This window comes from Tripterygium wilfordii, chromosome 8, assembly GCF_013401445.1.
Source record: "Tripterygium wilfordii isolate XIE 37 chromosome 8, ASM1340144v1, whole genome shotgun sequence".
NCBI classification, from domain to species: Eukaryota; Viridiplantae; Streptophyta; class Magnoliopsida; order Celastrales; family Celastraceae; genus Tripterygium; species Tripterygium wilfordii.
In genome coordinates this window covers 12,084,440-12,099,753 of record NC_052239.1, presented here as the reverse complement: position 1 = coordinate 12,099,753, position 15,314 = coordinate 12,084,440, and the positions used below count along the sequence as shown (strand labels likewise).

Here is a 15,314-nt window from a genome sequence, read left to right as displayed (position 1 = left end):
AAAAACTATATGCAAGTTTGCTCTTTAGACATTCAATATCATCTTAAATTCAATCATCAAGCCTGTCTGCACAAAAGTTTTCCTAGTGGTGATAGAGTAACCTGGAGAGGCAATTGTGTGATTCCCTGTCACTTCTTTTACGATCTTGTCTTCTTTTTGTCGTCTAATTTTAGATATTGGACAAGAAGTACGTGTAACGTACTGCTCTATCATTAGTACCAAATTCTAATGGAGTTCCAAATTAAAGGGAGCGGTCGTGGGTTTGGATACAATGCCGTCATGGTCAAATGGCATCGTAATCCGTTTATGTGGGAGAATATTTTAAGGACACATGGCGTAAGCCTATTGGCCGTTCACATATATTGAGAGGGAGGACTAAGTGAGTGGAACAAGCAAGGAAACTCTCCGTCCATAAAAGGGAGTTCCTCAAGGTATGGTTCCTAAGCTCTAACTTGTGATTTCTTGGGCTGAGGTTCATCTTGGAGGCTAACTTGATCGACGAAGTGCCCACGGTCGACCAACGACCATCGGGTTCACAAACAACCTTTGCTTTCAGGATAGAGACGGCAGGACAATGGAAGAGCCGTCAACCGAACAATACTGTTTGGCCAACGTGATGATCAGTTTTTATTCACTACAGTTCTCATTTGCATTCAACATTTGGTTAATGATTCTGCCGATAGTATCTACACAGGGATTCCTAAAGAGTCGAGATGATGAGGATCATAATGTGGCGGAGTCGAATCGCTTGGAGACATCACCATGGATTCAACCATGTACTTCTTCCACCTCCCATTCGCATTCCATGCCATTGTCTCTGAGACTCTGAACAATAGCTCCACTGCCCCAGGAGGCACACTCGATTTGAATCTCAACAGCTTAGTGTATTCGTACACTAATCAAGTCTTCATGCATAAACCAGCTGCCAGCCTCTCCAATCTAGGAACACAATGTCCAAGCTCATCGCATCCGAGCAGTAACGAAATAGCAGCGGTGAGCCTGAATTTGGAAGTTCCTGGACGGGCCGATCATCGCAATCAAACATAAACGAGGTTCAAGTCCAGCAGTCTCGCTGGATACCACCTTAGAAGCTGTAGTATTCCCCCACAAAGTGCTTTAGTCAGTATTTACCTTAACACATACATATTCCACCTGTAACATGTCTCATAATTCATAAATCTTGAATTTCTACACCATATGATTCAAATCTGACGATCAGTATGATAATCCACAACTGTCCAATCCATGTGCCTGGTGATAAATTTACAAATACTTCTGCAAAAAAAAATAGAAGTTTAGTTTGTTCATTTTCAGTACAAACATGATCTGAAAACCAGAATGCACTGACCATAACACTGTTAAATAAATTTCTTTGCATTACCAATACGTCCCTGTTTCCGTTTCTTATAAATTATGTCCCCGAGTTTCCAATCCAAATAATGAGATGAATATTTAGCAAATTAATAAGCTAATACTCAATATCCTGAACCTAGTGATTAGTGAATGACATCCCGCAAAAAGCAGGTCATTCAGTCTTAGATTTAATGCTACCAACAAGGTTGTAGCATGTAATAAACTGTAGCGCAGCAATATAAAAGCTCCCACTTTCAAGCGCCGCACTCGAGGAGTTACAAGAATTAGTCACTTTAAGGAAACCTCACCAGAAGTCGGGATGCATCAAAAGAGGTGGAAGCGACTGTTAAAGGTCCCTACATGATATCTTTTCTTTGATATTCCAAAATTATATGTGTTTGCTTCAAAGCCAGAGCATGTACCTCAAAGGTGCTTGCAACGCTTGCTTTCAACTCTTTCCAGAACCTGAAAAGCATAAAATACGTAAGTTGAATGGCCAACTATTTGCATTAATATTCTCTGTGAAAAATGATTGATGCAGTCCAATTGTGTTGAATTAATTCGGCTTTTCTTACAAGAACCATTCATAACTCAAAATTTTATTAATGCATATACAAGTGATTCATGATGGATTCATTACATAAGGTGGTAGCATTCATTTCCTAGACATGAGAATCGTATGACAGTTCCCCCCTACAATTACCCCACCTATTAGCAGCTGAGTTCAATCATCTGCCCACCTGAACACTGTAGCAACGAGAGCAAAGTCAAAAGTTGATAGACACCTCAACTGGGTCAAGGTGAAGTAAGACCACCATCCATTGAAAAGGCCATAAGCAGTAATTGCAACCCCCAATGGGCCTATCATTATCACATCTACTAACATATGAGGAGCCCAAAACAAACGTCTGCCCTCAGTACGTCAAGAATTCATGTCAAAGCACAATAATAATTATATTAGCAGAAGCACCATATTTTATACACTATCCCACTGAGAATTCCTTTCACTGCCTCGTTAAAAACTACAAAGTGGGAAAAAGGAAAGGACTAGACCAAAGTAATGGATGATAGTCATGAAAATGATCAGCACATGGCATGAGCAAAGCCAAAAAACAAAAGCCTCCTCTGAATTTCATCTATCAGCTAGGATGATCCTACACTGAGTCAACATATACCACAAAGTAATTTGGGAAGACAACCTTAACTTGAGCAGGTCAAAAAATTTCATCTCCACCCCCATTACATGCCATGTGAAAACTTCCCTGATGATAAACAAATCTAGGTTTAGAAAAAAGGACTAGGTATATATATCCATCATTTGATGAGGCCAGAGTACTCTAGTTCTATAAGACTTGAAAACAGAAAACCTAGTATGGAATTCACAAAAATCATGTTACATCATAACATGTAACAGGGAGGGACGAACTACCATGAAAATTATATAAACTGCATAATCCAAAAGATCTAGACTTCTGCTGCTTTTATTTTGCTTCTTTAACTAGCATGTCATACAACATTGTTCCAATGGTTTGGAGAGACAACAATATCTTCATTACCATTAGCATAAAAACTTTCCAAGAGGGGAAAAGGCTATGGTACATGATAAATAAAGAATTGAGACTACATTAAAAAAATGCATCAGGCACACAAAAAGTATTGAAAACCATAACTGAAAACAGCCTCTGAAGTAGGACAGCAACTAGCTAATTACCTCATCAATGAAGAAGGCCTCAAAATCTAAGGGCTTCAACAACCAGTTGTTAAAATGTGCTCCTCCTTTAAATATTGTGGAAGATGAACTGTATGCTTGAGCCTTGTCCTGCAAAAGAATAACAATATGTTAAAGCAACAAGGCTACAATGACATCTACACTTAAAATTTCATAAACTCAACCCAATTATTTACAGACAGATTCCTAGTCTTGCAAGGAAAATAGCCAACCAGAATGTTATTGACCTACAATTACAGGAGGTATAGCCTTGAAATTGGGAATTTTAGGACATGTTTTAGGAATTGCTGTAGCACCTAAACCATCAAATTATGTTTCAGAATTGTGCAGAAGATAATACAAACACAAGGGATGTGCACACCCAAATTTTGTTATTCACAAATCCCTATACCTGAATTCGTCGACATATTTTCCCAAAGCACATTCGTTAGGAAAGCAAAGGACGAAACCATGAACATGCAGTAGTAAACCAATTGAGGTCTAAGGATGATATCTATCTAAAAAATTACGCATGGAAAAACACAAAACCCTAAACAAATATATTAAAAAGGAAAAGGAATAACCACTAGTTTGCATGTTAAAACACGATAATCACAAAAAGGCAGGCTTCAAATGACCTTTGCTGAATAACTATCAAAGCTCTTAAAATTCATGCTGCATATAAATGTGAGAAAGTTAGAAATCACCTTCAGTTCTCGATATGACATCTCATTGGTTGGGTAGTTAATTTGGTACCCATGTGATATTGACAAGAAAATCTCCAATAATTGCTTCCTAGGAAACAGAGAAATGATGATAATATCTGAATAATAAACTAGAGAACTACACATGTAACTTAAATTTACTAGAGAATTATTGTCAGCGTACTTGCATAACGACGACTCTGTAGATGGAGAAAGGGCCCCCTTAGCAGACGTCCCTTGCTTTCTTCCAGTAGTTCCCAAAATGACCTCATGCAAGCCAGACTTGTTCCAACATATAGAATACCTATCATACCATATGGAATTATGCTACACAAACTTCAAATTGCCTAGATGTATGCCAAAGCCCCTGCATACATACATCTGAAAAGATTAAATTTAATGAATATACCCGCATGTTAAAGTTGCTTTGGCACAATCAGAATGCTGAAACTCATTGGGTGGCATTGTAGCCGCGTGAAATACAGGCTGCAAGTGGCATGACAATAAAATTTTACATAATCCTGCTGCTCATTTTCCACAGTATAAAACAAACAAATGCTTCACAGACCTTGTTCACTAGAAAGGGTTTTATAAGTTCACTTGATAATGGTAGAATCCGATCACATAAAGATACTTTCAGCTGGTCCTCCAGGAGAACCTTGTCCGAAACATTAGGAGATTGTCCAACAACAATGGAAGAGACGTAGACAGGTTGAAGAAAGTGGGAAAGCAAGGCTCCTGAAGTAAGACAGAGAAAGAACTCTTGGTTCAATTAATGCAGTAAAAATGCCTCGAGCGTGTGTTAAATACATCAGCAAGAGTCAATAAGAGCAACCAAACTCCCAAATTCCAAAATCCATCAGGGTGGTACTTGTAGAACATGGTGCAACCAATGCGATTTTGATGATGATATTGCACTAAATAGAAGTTTGTGAGTGTCTGTGTGTGCACAAGTGCCAACACTTCTGTCCCACTTCAGCAACATGTAATATTAAAACCTTGGACTAAAAAAATATTCCAAGTAGCTATTCTTTGACAATAAAATAAATGAGATATCATATGAAAAACCTTGAACTCCAACAACATTCCAACGAGCTATCTTATCAGAGCAGCTAACTGACAATGTTGTATCACCACGACCAGGCTTTCTCTGGACCGTGCCAGTTAGTTGCAAGCCTTCAACTGAAAATACATCTTCTCATAAGTCCACGCTGATAAAACAGTTCCAACATCAAGATAAATGCTTTCATTTCCTTCTTTTCAAATACTGACATATTCACTAAAAGACAAGTTTTAATATATGAATTGTATTCAGTATGTACAAGAATGTCAAACATAAACCACAAAAAAAAAGGTCTTCGTTGATCAAATTAAGAGTGCTATATTTAGGTGGCAATACAGAAGTGTTCCATAAAGACCTTCATGATTGGCATCTGAAAAAAGGAGAGAAGATTTTCAAAATTCTTCAAGTTCCTTGGCGCCACTACAAAATTTTCTATATATCTGGTAATCTAGATGGCGACCTCTTCCATAATATGACCCATTTTAATGAGGAGGTGGAGGTCAACATATCTGCCACAATAGACCAACGTTTTTACATAATACGAATGTAGTATATGAGGTGCTTGCTCTCATGCTATTCTTTGATTACCCCACCCTTGCCCTCCTCAACCTTGGGAAACCCGCCGCCCTCCCACGCCTAAAGGAAAACAAAACTGTATGCCACACAATTTGATAGATATCTTATTATGATAAACATGTCAATAAGTGATACAAGAAGTAAGATGGGGTTAACTTGACTATCATGTAAAGCGTACCTCTTTATCTTCTATGTAAGTGAGTGAATTTAAAAGAAACATCAAGAAATTTTAACTACAAAAAGGTCACATGTAATAACAGAGACAGCATCTGAAAATTTTACAGGAGAAGAGAACCATCTAAATCCGGTTACCACTACTCTTTGCGGAGAACTCCAAAATTCCACCTATGGAACCATTAACCTGACCAGCTGATGGTGGCAAGTTATCTTGTCTTAGGAGAACATCGTTCATAGGATATACATGTGAACTAAGTGTGGCAACCCCACCTTGAAAAGACAAAAAAAAAATCATAGATTCAGGAAAGAGACAGAGAAGAAAGAACTTGCTTTCTTATTTAATTGTTAAGGTAAAAGAAAAATAAAATAACCAAAATTTACATGGAAGTTGTGATATGTACAAATGCAACTGCCAATCCACTCCCAGTTTGTACTTTCTTTGGTTGGGACCATCCCTGTCCAATTGGAAAGGCGAGTCTTTGATGTCGTCACTTTGCCATTGCTCTTTTGTTTTATCATTTCTTTGCTGTTGTAAATTGTCATTGAGACGTTTAATCTCTGTATAGAAGAACCTGGGTTGATTTAAAAATAAAAGCCTAAAAAAAATGACCGCAGGCAATAAATTTTTATTTAAAAATTCCAAGAAAGTTCAGTCTGCATCAAATTTCATAACCGTTGACAAGAAGCAACAGAGCCAATCTACAATGAAACGTAAATTGTTTCATGCACAAATAGCATGATAAATGCTAAGTAAGAAAGGAACCTCAACAAAGCTCTGCGAGCAATAATTTCAGCATGAGAGTCATTGACTACGTCACCATGCGGACTCAAGAGCGAACGCCCAACGCATTTAGTACCCGTCCCCAATGCCACAACTTCCAAATCTTCAATCAAACAAATCATCAAACCATCCACCAATTAACCAATCAATGAATCATAACTTGGAGAGAAGAAACTCAAAATTCTATTCATTCTCATTTCTTTACGATCTAGGATAATTAGAGAGAAGAGGATGGGAATGGAACCTTGAGAGGGAGAGGAGAGAAGGAATGCGGCCAAGACAGTGACTTCGCGTCCCTGTGGCTTTCCCTTCTTGGGAAGAGACTTGTAAAGTGATAGCACCTTCTCTGATACCTTCTCTCCCCAGTCTTTCTCGCCTGAAGAAACAGAACTCGAACAACAAGCGGGAGACTCCATCAGTGATCGGAGCGGGAGGTTTTAGGGGCGAGGGGTTTAGTGCTTTTAACTTGGGGAATCGTTTAGCCTTCGACTTATGACAAAGCTGTTTGACTATTCGAGTTGTGCCGTGTCATAGAAGCCTATAGGGAGGGGCTAATAAAAAAAATTAGTATAATTTACGGAAAGTAACCGGTAATAACCACATCACAAATTAAATATAAAATGTTGAAGATAACAAAAACAAATAATTTAAGTTTTGCTCGACGATATTTCATTGTGTAAAAATTATTTGTGATCCAGTCTAACTAAAAATCTCAACAATCTTCCTTTTAATATGAAAAACCATGTGATTTGCACAAAAACTCATCCTTCATTTTGTTTCAAAACCTAGTTTTAATAAGTTTCATAACAAATCCAATATTTATATTTTAGCAAAGAAATTCAGTGAAATTAAAAGGGTTTTTCGGAAAAGTAACACTTTTTTAAACCAAATTTTGAAAACTAACCAACTTTTTTAAAAACATGAAATCTAACACTTTTTTGCTTTTTTCTGACTGAAATACCCTTATCACATACCACAATACACATCAATGCCACTCACATCCCACAGCAGACAGAGACATCCGTAACCCATCGAGAAAAACCAAAATCCGATTTACCGAAACTCCATTCCTGACATTTACCGGTGTTTATTTGCCGCACCAAATCTTCGGGTGTTTCTTCAAGAGGTCTGGGGTTTAGGCTTGGGCATTCTTCAGCCTTATCGGCGTTCCCATCGCTGCCGTCATTCTTGCTCTATATCGACATTAATAACCCCAAGTGAGTGATTTTTAAGTTCGCATGGTATATAGGCTTCGTTAGAACTCTCTTACCTTGCATTCAATCGTATACACACCATATTCATTTGATTTAGTTTATGTTCTTCTTCCAGTATTTGTTGAGATTTGTTCAAGTTTTTGTTTATTGATGTTCGAGTATTTTTGTAGATCTGTTCGAGTATGTACTGATAGATGTTCAAGTGAGATATGTTCGAGTATATACCGATATATCTGTTCGAGTATTAGTTGAGATATGTTCGAGTATTTACCGATAGATGTTCGAGTTTTTGTTTATTGATGTTCGAGTATTTTTGTAGATATGTTCGAGTGAGATCTGTTCGGGTATTTACCGATATATCTGTTCGAGTATTTGTTGAGATCTGTTCGAGTATTTACCGATATATCTGTTCGAGTATTAGTTGATATCTGTTCGAGTATTTATCGATATATCTGTTCGAGTTTTTGTTTATTGATGTTCGAGTATTTGTTGACTTCACAGAATGATAAAGGAAATATTTGATAAAAATTGACATTAGGTGAGATAAACTCTAACGTGCCCATGTAAGGATTACATCGTTTATGTCATTCATTGCAGTTCCAACATGGGCTGCAAGGTCCAAAAGGGACTCTTGTAGCCGATAAGCATTTTGGCCTCGAGCGTGACCCCATGCATTGTCACGAATTCTGATCAATGCATCCCTCACTGAACGGAGCACGTCCGTGTAGGACTGGTTACGTTCATATTCGTTCTGAAGGTTGCTTTCGGCTTCCTTCAGTAGTTCTTTCAAGAGTTCTCAGGATTTTCTCTATATAACTCCTCAGATACAGTGAATATGTCGACGATAGGGTCTTGAGGCTCCTCGGTGTTCGTCGAAGTGGAACCTTTCTCTTGGACCCCTGTCTTCTTTGAAGAAGACGGGTCTTCAGTCTTTGCTCTCTTTGGAGGAATGGGGTCTTCCTCTTCATTTATTGCTCTCTTTGAAGAAGTTCGATGAGAAGAACTCATTTTAGATCGAGATGGGTGATCTTTGATTTAAGAGGATAAAGGATGACCTTAAACAGTTTCTTCCTATGTCCAATTTATAGTTGAAGGAACAACGTTCTAATAAGTGCGCAGTTATTTTAAAAGAACGTGGGGAAGCTAAAACGGTTACTACTCGAACTCTTCAAATTCTATGAATTAAATTTGAACCTAAATGATTCGAGTAATATGTGATATGTGTTCGAGTATTTTGTTACACATGTTCGAGTAATATGTGATATGTGTTCGAGTATATTGTTACACATATTCGAGTATCTTTCATATGTGTTCGAGTATTTTGTTACACATGTTCGAGTAATATGTGATATGTGTTCGAGTATATTGTTACACATGTTCGAGTATATTGTTACACATATTCGAGTATCTTTCATATGTGTTCGAGTATTTTGTTACACATGTTCGAGTAATATGTGATATGTGTTCGAGTATATTGTTACACATGTTCGAGTATCTTTCATATGTGTTCGAGTATTTTGTTACATATGTTCGTCTATTATTGGATATATGTTCGAGTATTTACTTATATCTGTTCGAATATTATTTGATATATGTTCGAGTAATATGTGATATGTGTTCGAGTATTTTGTTACACATGTTCGAGTAATATGTGATGTGTTCGAGTATTTTGTTACACATGTTCGAGTAATATGTGATATGTGTTCGAGTATTTTGTTACACATGTTCGAGTAATATGTGATATATGTTCGAGTATATTGTTACACATGTTCGAGTATCTTTCATATGTGTTTGAGTATTTTGTTACACATGTTCGAGTATCTTTCATATGTGTTTGAGTATTTTGTTACATATGTTCGAGTATTATTTGATATATGTTCGAGTTTTATGTGATATATGCTCGAGTATTATGGATGTGTGTTCGAGTAAATATTTCAACAGGTTAAATATTACAACAGATATTAAATGAAACAAATAATGTAACGGAAATATAAATTTTATTTATAAAATTTTTTATTACAACCTAACTCCAGATGTTCAATTTTTCACTTATTTTATCTAAAACCTCGTTGATCAAAACAGATAGATCAAGGAGGGAGTCCTGGAGTTTATGGGTGTCCTGCTCCATAGCTCGCTTCTCAGCTAGCTCATGGAGCTGGGACAATGAACTCCCAGCAGATTGGAGAGCTTTAGTAAGCTCTGCAATCTTAGCTTCGTGATCTTCCAGGTCTTCATATGCCTCCTCCAGTTCCTTCCTCAAGGTGTTGACAGCAGTCCGAGAGGATGTCATATTATACAAAAAGGAGATTTCTCTTTTCGGTTGATGTATATCTTTCCCGTAGATAGTGCTATATATATAGGAATAATCCTAAGTATTAACTCCACTGTATTTAATGCTTATCAAAAATCGAAACGTCATAATTAATATTAAACATTAAATCTCAACTAATCCCACGCGTTTTGAAAAGATAAACATAGAAAATTGGAAAACGTACAACTAATAACCATTAAAGATAAGGGTAATATCACTTTTATCCGGATAATAGTATTTAAAAATATGGCTTATTTTTTATTATATATGTTCGAGTGTTTTATGATATCTGTTCGAGTATTATATTACATATGTTCGAGTGTTTTAGGATAACTGTTCGAGTGTTTATGATATGTGTTCGAGTATTATATTACATATGTTCGAGTGTTTTAGTATAACTGTTTGAGTATTTTAGGATATCTGTTCAAGTGTTGTATTACATATGTTCGAGTATTATAGGATATCTGTTCGAGTGTGTATGATATCTGTCCGAGTGTTTATTGTTTGATAGTGCTATGTATATAGGAATAATCCTAAGTATTAACTCCACTGTATTTAATGCTTATCAAAAATCGAAACGTCATAATTAATATTAAACATTAAATCTCAACTAATAACCAATAAAGATAAACATAGAAATCAAATGTCTCGCACGCGTTTTGAAAAGACAAACATAGAAAATCAAATGTCCCCCAAGCGTTTTGAAAAGATAAACATAGAAAATCGGAAAACGTACAACTAATAACCATTAAAGAGAAGGGTAATATCACTTTTATCCAAATAATATTATTTAAAAATATGGCTTATTTTTTATTATATATGTTCGAGTATTTTAGGATATCTGTTCGAGTGTTTAGGATATCTGTTCGAGTGTTTAGGAGACCTGTTCGAGTGTTTTAGGAGATCTGTTCGAGTGTTTAGGATATCTGTTCGAGTGTTTTAGGATAACTGTTCGAGTGTTTATGATATCTGTCAGAGTGTTAATGATATCTGTTCGAGTGTTTTAGGAGATCTGTTCGAGTGTTTACGATATCTGTTCGAGTGTTTTAGGATAACTGTCCGAGTGTTAATGATATCTGTTCAAGTGTTTTCTTTGATATGTTCGAGTATTTAAGGATATCTGTTCGAGTATTAGATGCCATCTGTTCGAGTGTTTTGTTTGATATGTTCGAGTGTTTGAAGGGATATGTTCGAGTATTTTATGATATCTGTTCGAGTATTAGATGCCATCTGTTCGAGTGTTTTTTTTGATACGTTCGAGTGTTTGAAGATATCTGTTCGAGTATTCTATTATATATGTTCGAGTTGTTTATGATGTTTGTTCGAGTTTTCAAGTTCTTGCAATTTTGTTTTTCAGGAATGGGTGTGGTTGACCTTGTTGTTATATACGGCGGAGATTGGGAATTTTCAGGAGGAATTTACAAATTCATTGGTGGTACTGGGAAAGGTTTTGTTGTGAATGAGTCCATTTCCTATGAGGATTTTTTGGAGAAGATATACAAGATTACGGGAATTGATCGAACTTCAAATGAGTTGCTCATGAAATTTGTATATAACACACATTTCCATATGGAACCGTTGGTTGTTAGCAATGAAGATGACTTGCAATTCTTCTTACGACAGAATGATGATGCACGGCGACCTGACGCTTCACGGAAACCGGGTACCCCACTATGTATAACAGTAAGACCAAAAGAACATCAACAGTTTCATTCGCAGGATGCAAGTTATGTTCCAGAAACTCAACCTTTTGTTGGACGTGCCAGAAATCGGATTGATGATTTTCCTAGTTTAAGCCAATTCGAAGAAGATTTTGATGCTGTTAGAGATGGCCAGGGTCGAGAAGATAATATTAATGATGAATACGATGATGACATTCCTTTTGTTGGAGGTGCAAGTTATGTTCCAGAAACTCAACCTTTTGTTGTTGATGATGTTGCTGCAACTAATGATCCTAATACGCAGACGGGTGAGAACATTCAGGTTGGGCAATATAGTGGGAGCAATACTATTGACCTCAACAGCGAATCATCTGATACGTTTGATGTGGGGGTGATTTTTACAAACAAGAAAGAGTTGCATAAGCATATATCCCTCTATGCTATTAAGAAGAATTTTCAATTCAGGGTGACGAGGTCGACGAAGTCTTTGCTTGTGGTCGAGTGTCTTGCAAGTGGATGCCAATGGCGTATGAGAGGTATAAAGCTAAAAGAAACTGAACTTTTTCTTGTGAAAAAATTCAATGATACTCACACATGTTCGTTGGAATTTGTGAATCATGGGCACAAGCAAGCATCAGGAAGGGTGATTGGTGATTGCATCAGGGCCAGATATGAAGGTGTTGGGCGTGTTTACAGACCAAATGACATAATTCAGGATATTAGAAGAGAATATGGCATTAATATTACCTATGATAAGGCATGGAGGGCTAGAGAATGTGCGCTTTATTCTCTTCGTGGTTCACCGGAAGAATCATTTGCTTACTTACCCCATCATTGTGCTGTATTGGAGAATAATAACCCTGGTACAATTACTCATATTGAGTCTGATGATGATAATCGATTCAAGTATTTTTTCATGGCAATTGGTGCAAGCTTACGTGGATTTCATAGTTCAATGCGCCCTGTTATCGTCGTTGATGGCACCCATTTGAAGGGTAAGTATTTGGGTACACTTTTTGTGGCAACTGCTTTGGATGGAAATGAGCAAATTTATCCGGTTGCTTTTGGCATTGGTGATTCTGAGAATAATGCATCTTGGCAATGGTTTTTTGAAAAATTACGGGATGCCATTACAGTTGAAGACTTCTCACGGTTATGTATCATTTCAGACAGAAATCCTAGCATTGATAGGGCAGTTTCACTTGTATTGCCTGGTTCATTTCATGGCGCATGTATCGTCCATATCCAACGAAACATGAAGGCGAAAGGGTTCAACGAATCTATCATCCCTATATATCTTAAAGCTGCTAAGGTGTATCGAACATCTGAATTCGAGCATTTAATGAATCAGTTGCGTAATGTCGACGGAGGTAGACCTTATGCTTATTTAGTTGAAGCTGGTTTCCATAGGTGGTCTAGAGAACTGTCTTCTGGTAAGAGATATAGTATCATGACGACGAACATTGCAGAGTGCTTGAATGCTATACTACGAGATGCTCGAAGTTTGCCGATTACAATGCTAGTTGAACAATTGCGTGCCAAATTGCAGGAATGGTTCAGTGCTCGTCGTAATAACGCAGCATCTGTCACGTCTTACCTATGTTGCGAGTGTGACAAGGAAGTTAGAAAGAGAAGCAATAGGTCACAACGACTAAATGTTCAACCGATAAGCCATAGTGAGTACTATGTACGAGATGGTGATCAAGATGGACAGGTTGATCTGCAAAACAAGACATGTTCATGCCGTGTGTTTGATCTTGACCAACTTCCTTGTGTACACGCATTGGCTGCATGTCGAGTTCGGAACATATCTTTTAATTCCTTGTGTTCTCCGTACTATACGAATGAGGCCCTAATGTTAGCTTATGCTGAAGCTATATACCCAGTAACTATTGAGGATCAACGCAAAGTTAGCGAGGACAACGTATTGCTCCCACCGGCGACTAGACGTCAAGGGGGGAGGCCAAGACAACGAAGGATCCCATCATCTGGTGAAACTATAGCAGTGAGGATATGTTCCCGGTGTCGACAGCGAGGTCATAATCGTCAAACATGCAAAGAGCCAATCGCATTGACTCCAACATCATAGATGTAACATGCATTGACTCCAACATCATAGATGTAACATGCATTGACTCCAACATCATTAATGTTATGATTTTTGATAAATTCATTAATCAGTTAACTGTATTACTCGAACATAATCAATGTATTACTCCAACAGTTAAATGTTTTACTCGAATAGCCTGGACAATTACTCGAAATGGGCCATCATTTACTCGAATAGACTCAACAAATACTCGAACATGTGCCACCAATTACTCGAATAGACCCAAGAAATACGCTAAATGGTACACCTATATACTCGAATATACTCAACAAATGCTCGAACATGTGAATTACTCGATCATTTAATAGGTTACTCGAACATGTGAATATTATATTACTCGATCAAATAAGAAAAGTACTCGAACAAATATACATTATAGTATATTACTCGATGATAATAGGTAATTACTCGAACAAATGTACCTTGCATTACTCGAACCAATATTTGTATTACACTGAGTTATATACAATTTAATAGGATGAAAATAAATATTTACAAAAGTAAGTTAAAAATGTTGTCCGTATGACTCGATTGCGAATTTCCTCCTGTAAAACATCATGTCTGTCTGATTAATAAGTTGTATTGGCATTCCTGCACTCAATACCTCTATAAATTTTATTGTGAACATCCCACAATCTCCCCTGTAAAACATAAGATAGCATATATGTTACAAAAATATATAAACGTTAACCACCATGAAAAATTTATCTAACACTGGAAACATTTACCCGGTCTCTTGCTGAGGAACAACTTGCAATCTATGAGCAGGCCATGGGGCGACTCCTGCATCAATCCCACCCAAACGAAGGATGTATGGCAACATAGTCCTCAACGGTTTCATATGATTATTGCAATCCTCCTTGCTGGTGATTGAAATTTTGGGATCATATACATTGATCCATTTGTTGCCAACTTCAACCTCAATTGCAACCCAATGGATATTTCTCCAGTTCATGGGAAAGTAAATGTAATCTACACCATTCAATGGTATGGACCCTTCAGGGTTTTTTCCAGAAATATAGTGCTCAAAGACTTCATGTTTGTCCCATTCTCCAACATTATGAGGATCTTTAGTGAACTCATTAAAGTGGGATTCAACTGATACCTGTAAAATGTACTATATTATTTTTTCTCAAATACTCGAACATCCGACTAAACTACTCGAACATGTGAAATAAAATACTCGAACATATGAAATAAAAATACTCGAACATCCGACTAGAATACTCGAACATGTGAATTAAAATACTCGAACAACTGACTAAAAAACTCGATCATGTATCTTAAAAAACTCGAACATGTGAAATAAAATACTCGAACATCCGACTAAACTACTCGAACATGTGAATTAAAATACTCGAACAACTGACTAAAAAACTCGATCATGTATCTTAAAAAACTCGAACATGTGAAATAAAATACTCGAACATATGAAATAAAAATACTCGAACATCCGACTAAAATACTCGAACATATGAAATAAAATACTCAAACATCCGACTAAAATACTCGAACATGTGAACTAATATACTCGAACATCAAGTTCAACAACTCGAACATCTAACAAACATACTCGAACACACATATAAAATACTTACAGTGAATATAGTGTCCAACAGCACAACCTTCTTCTTGAATATGGCAGGGTATTGCTTG

General features: G+C 36.9%; 2 protein-coding genes across 10 annotated transcripts; both read right to left on the bottom strand.

The window, feature by feature from the left end:
* Positions 1–616: 616 nt before the first annotated feature.
* Positions 617–6,882, bottom strand: LOC120003772 (tRNA-specific adenosine deaminase TAD1). Of its 9 annotated transcripts, none has more exons than XM_038852854.1 (11): positions 6,607–6,880; positions 6,345–6,465; positions 5,963–6,153; positions 5,717–5,851; positions 4,834–4,947; positions 4,334–4,503; positions 4,175–4,251; positions 3,769–4,069; positions 3,065–3,172; positions 1,776–1,818; positions 617–1,091 (listed from the first exon to the last, which is right to left on the bottom strand). In XM_038852854.1, the coding sequence occupies exons 1-10, from the start codon at positions 6,776–6,778 to the stop codon at positions 1,777–1,779; spliced, it is 1,431 nt and encodes a 476-aa protein (XP_038708782.1). In that variant the 5' UTR covers positions 6,779–6,880; the 3' UTR covers positions 617–1,091; position 1,776. The 9 variants fall into 9 exon arrangements, 8 of the variants coding, with proteins under 8 accessions (XP_038708782.1, XP_038708784.1, XP_038708778.1 ...); XR_005469373.1 differs by lacking the exon at positions 617–1,091 and adding an exon at positions 1,994–2,100 and having other exon boundaries at positions 1,199–1,818; XM_038852856.1 differs by lacking the exon at positions 617–1,091 and adding an exon at positions 2,094–2,100 and having other exon boundaries at positions 1,199–1,818.
* Positions 6,883–14,087: 7,205 nt separating this feature from the next.
* LOC120003403 lies at positions 14,088–14,749 on the bottom strand. The gene is made up of 2 exons (XM_038852377.1): positions 14,387–14,749; positions 14,088–14,299 (listed from the first exon to the last, which is right to left on the bottom strand). The coding sequence occupies exons 1-2, from the start codon at positions 14,611–14,613 to the stop codon at positions 14,164–14,166; spliced, it is 363 nt and encodes a 120-aa protein (XP_038708305.1). The 5' UTR covers positions 14,614–14,749; the 3' UTR covers positions 14,088–14,163.
* Between the last annotated feature and the right edge of the window lie 565 nt (positions 14,750–15,314).

Coding starts and splice junctions, on each gene's coding strand:
- LOC120003403 (XM_038852377.1), bottom strand. CDS start 14,613: ATGAACTGGAGAAATATCCATTGGGTTGCAATTGAGGTTGAAGTTGGC. Junction 14,300..14,386: donor GTTCCTCAGCAAGAGACCGG/GTAAATGTTTCC, acceptor TATGTTTTACAG/GGGAGATTGTGGGATGTTCA.
- LOC120003772 (XM_038852849.1), bottom strand. CDS start 6,778: ATGGAGTCTCCCGCTTGTTGTTCGAGTTCTGTTTCTTCAGGCGAGAAA. Junction 4,948..5,716: donor GTTCTCCGCAAAGAGTAGTG/GTAACCGGATTT, acceptor ATGTATTTTCAG/TTGAAGGCTTGCAACTAACT. Junction 2,262..3,064: donor AGGCCTTCTTCATTGATGAG/GTAATTAGCTAG, acceptor TACTGAGGGCAG/ACGTTTGTTTTGGGCTCCTC.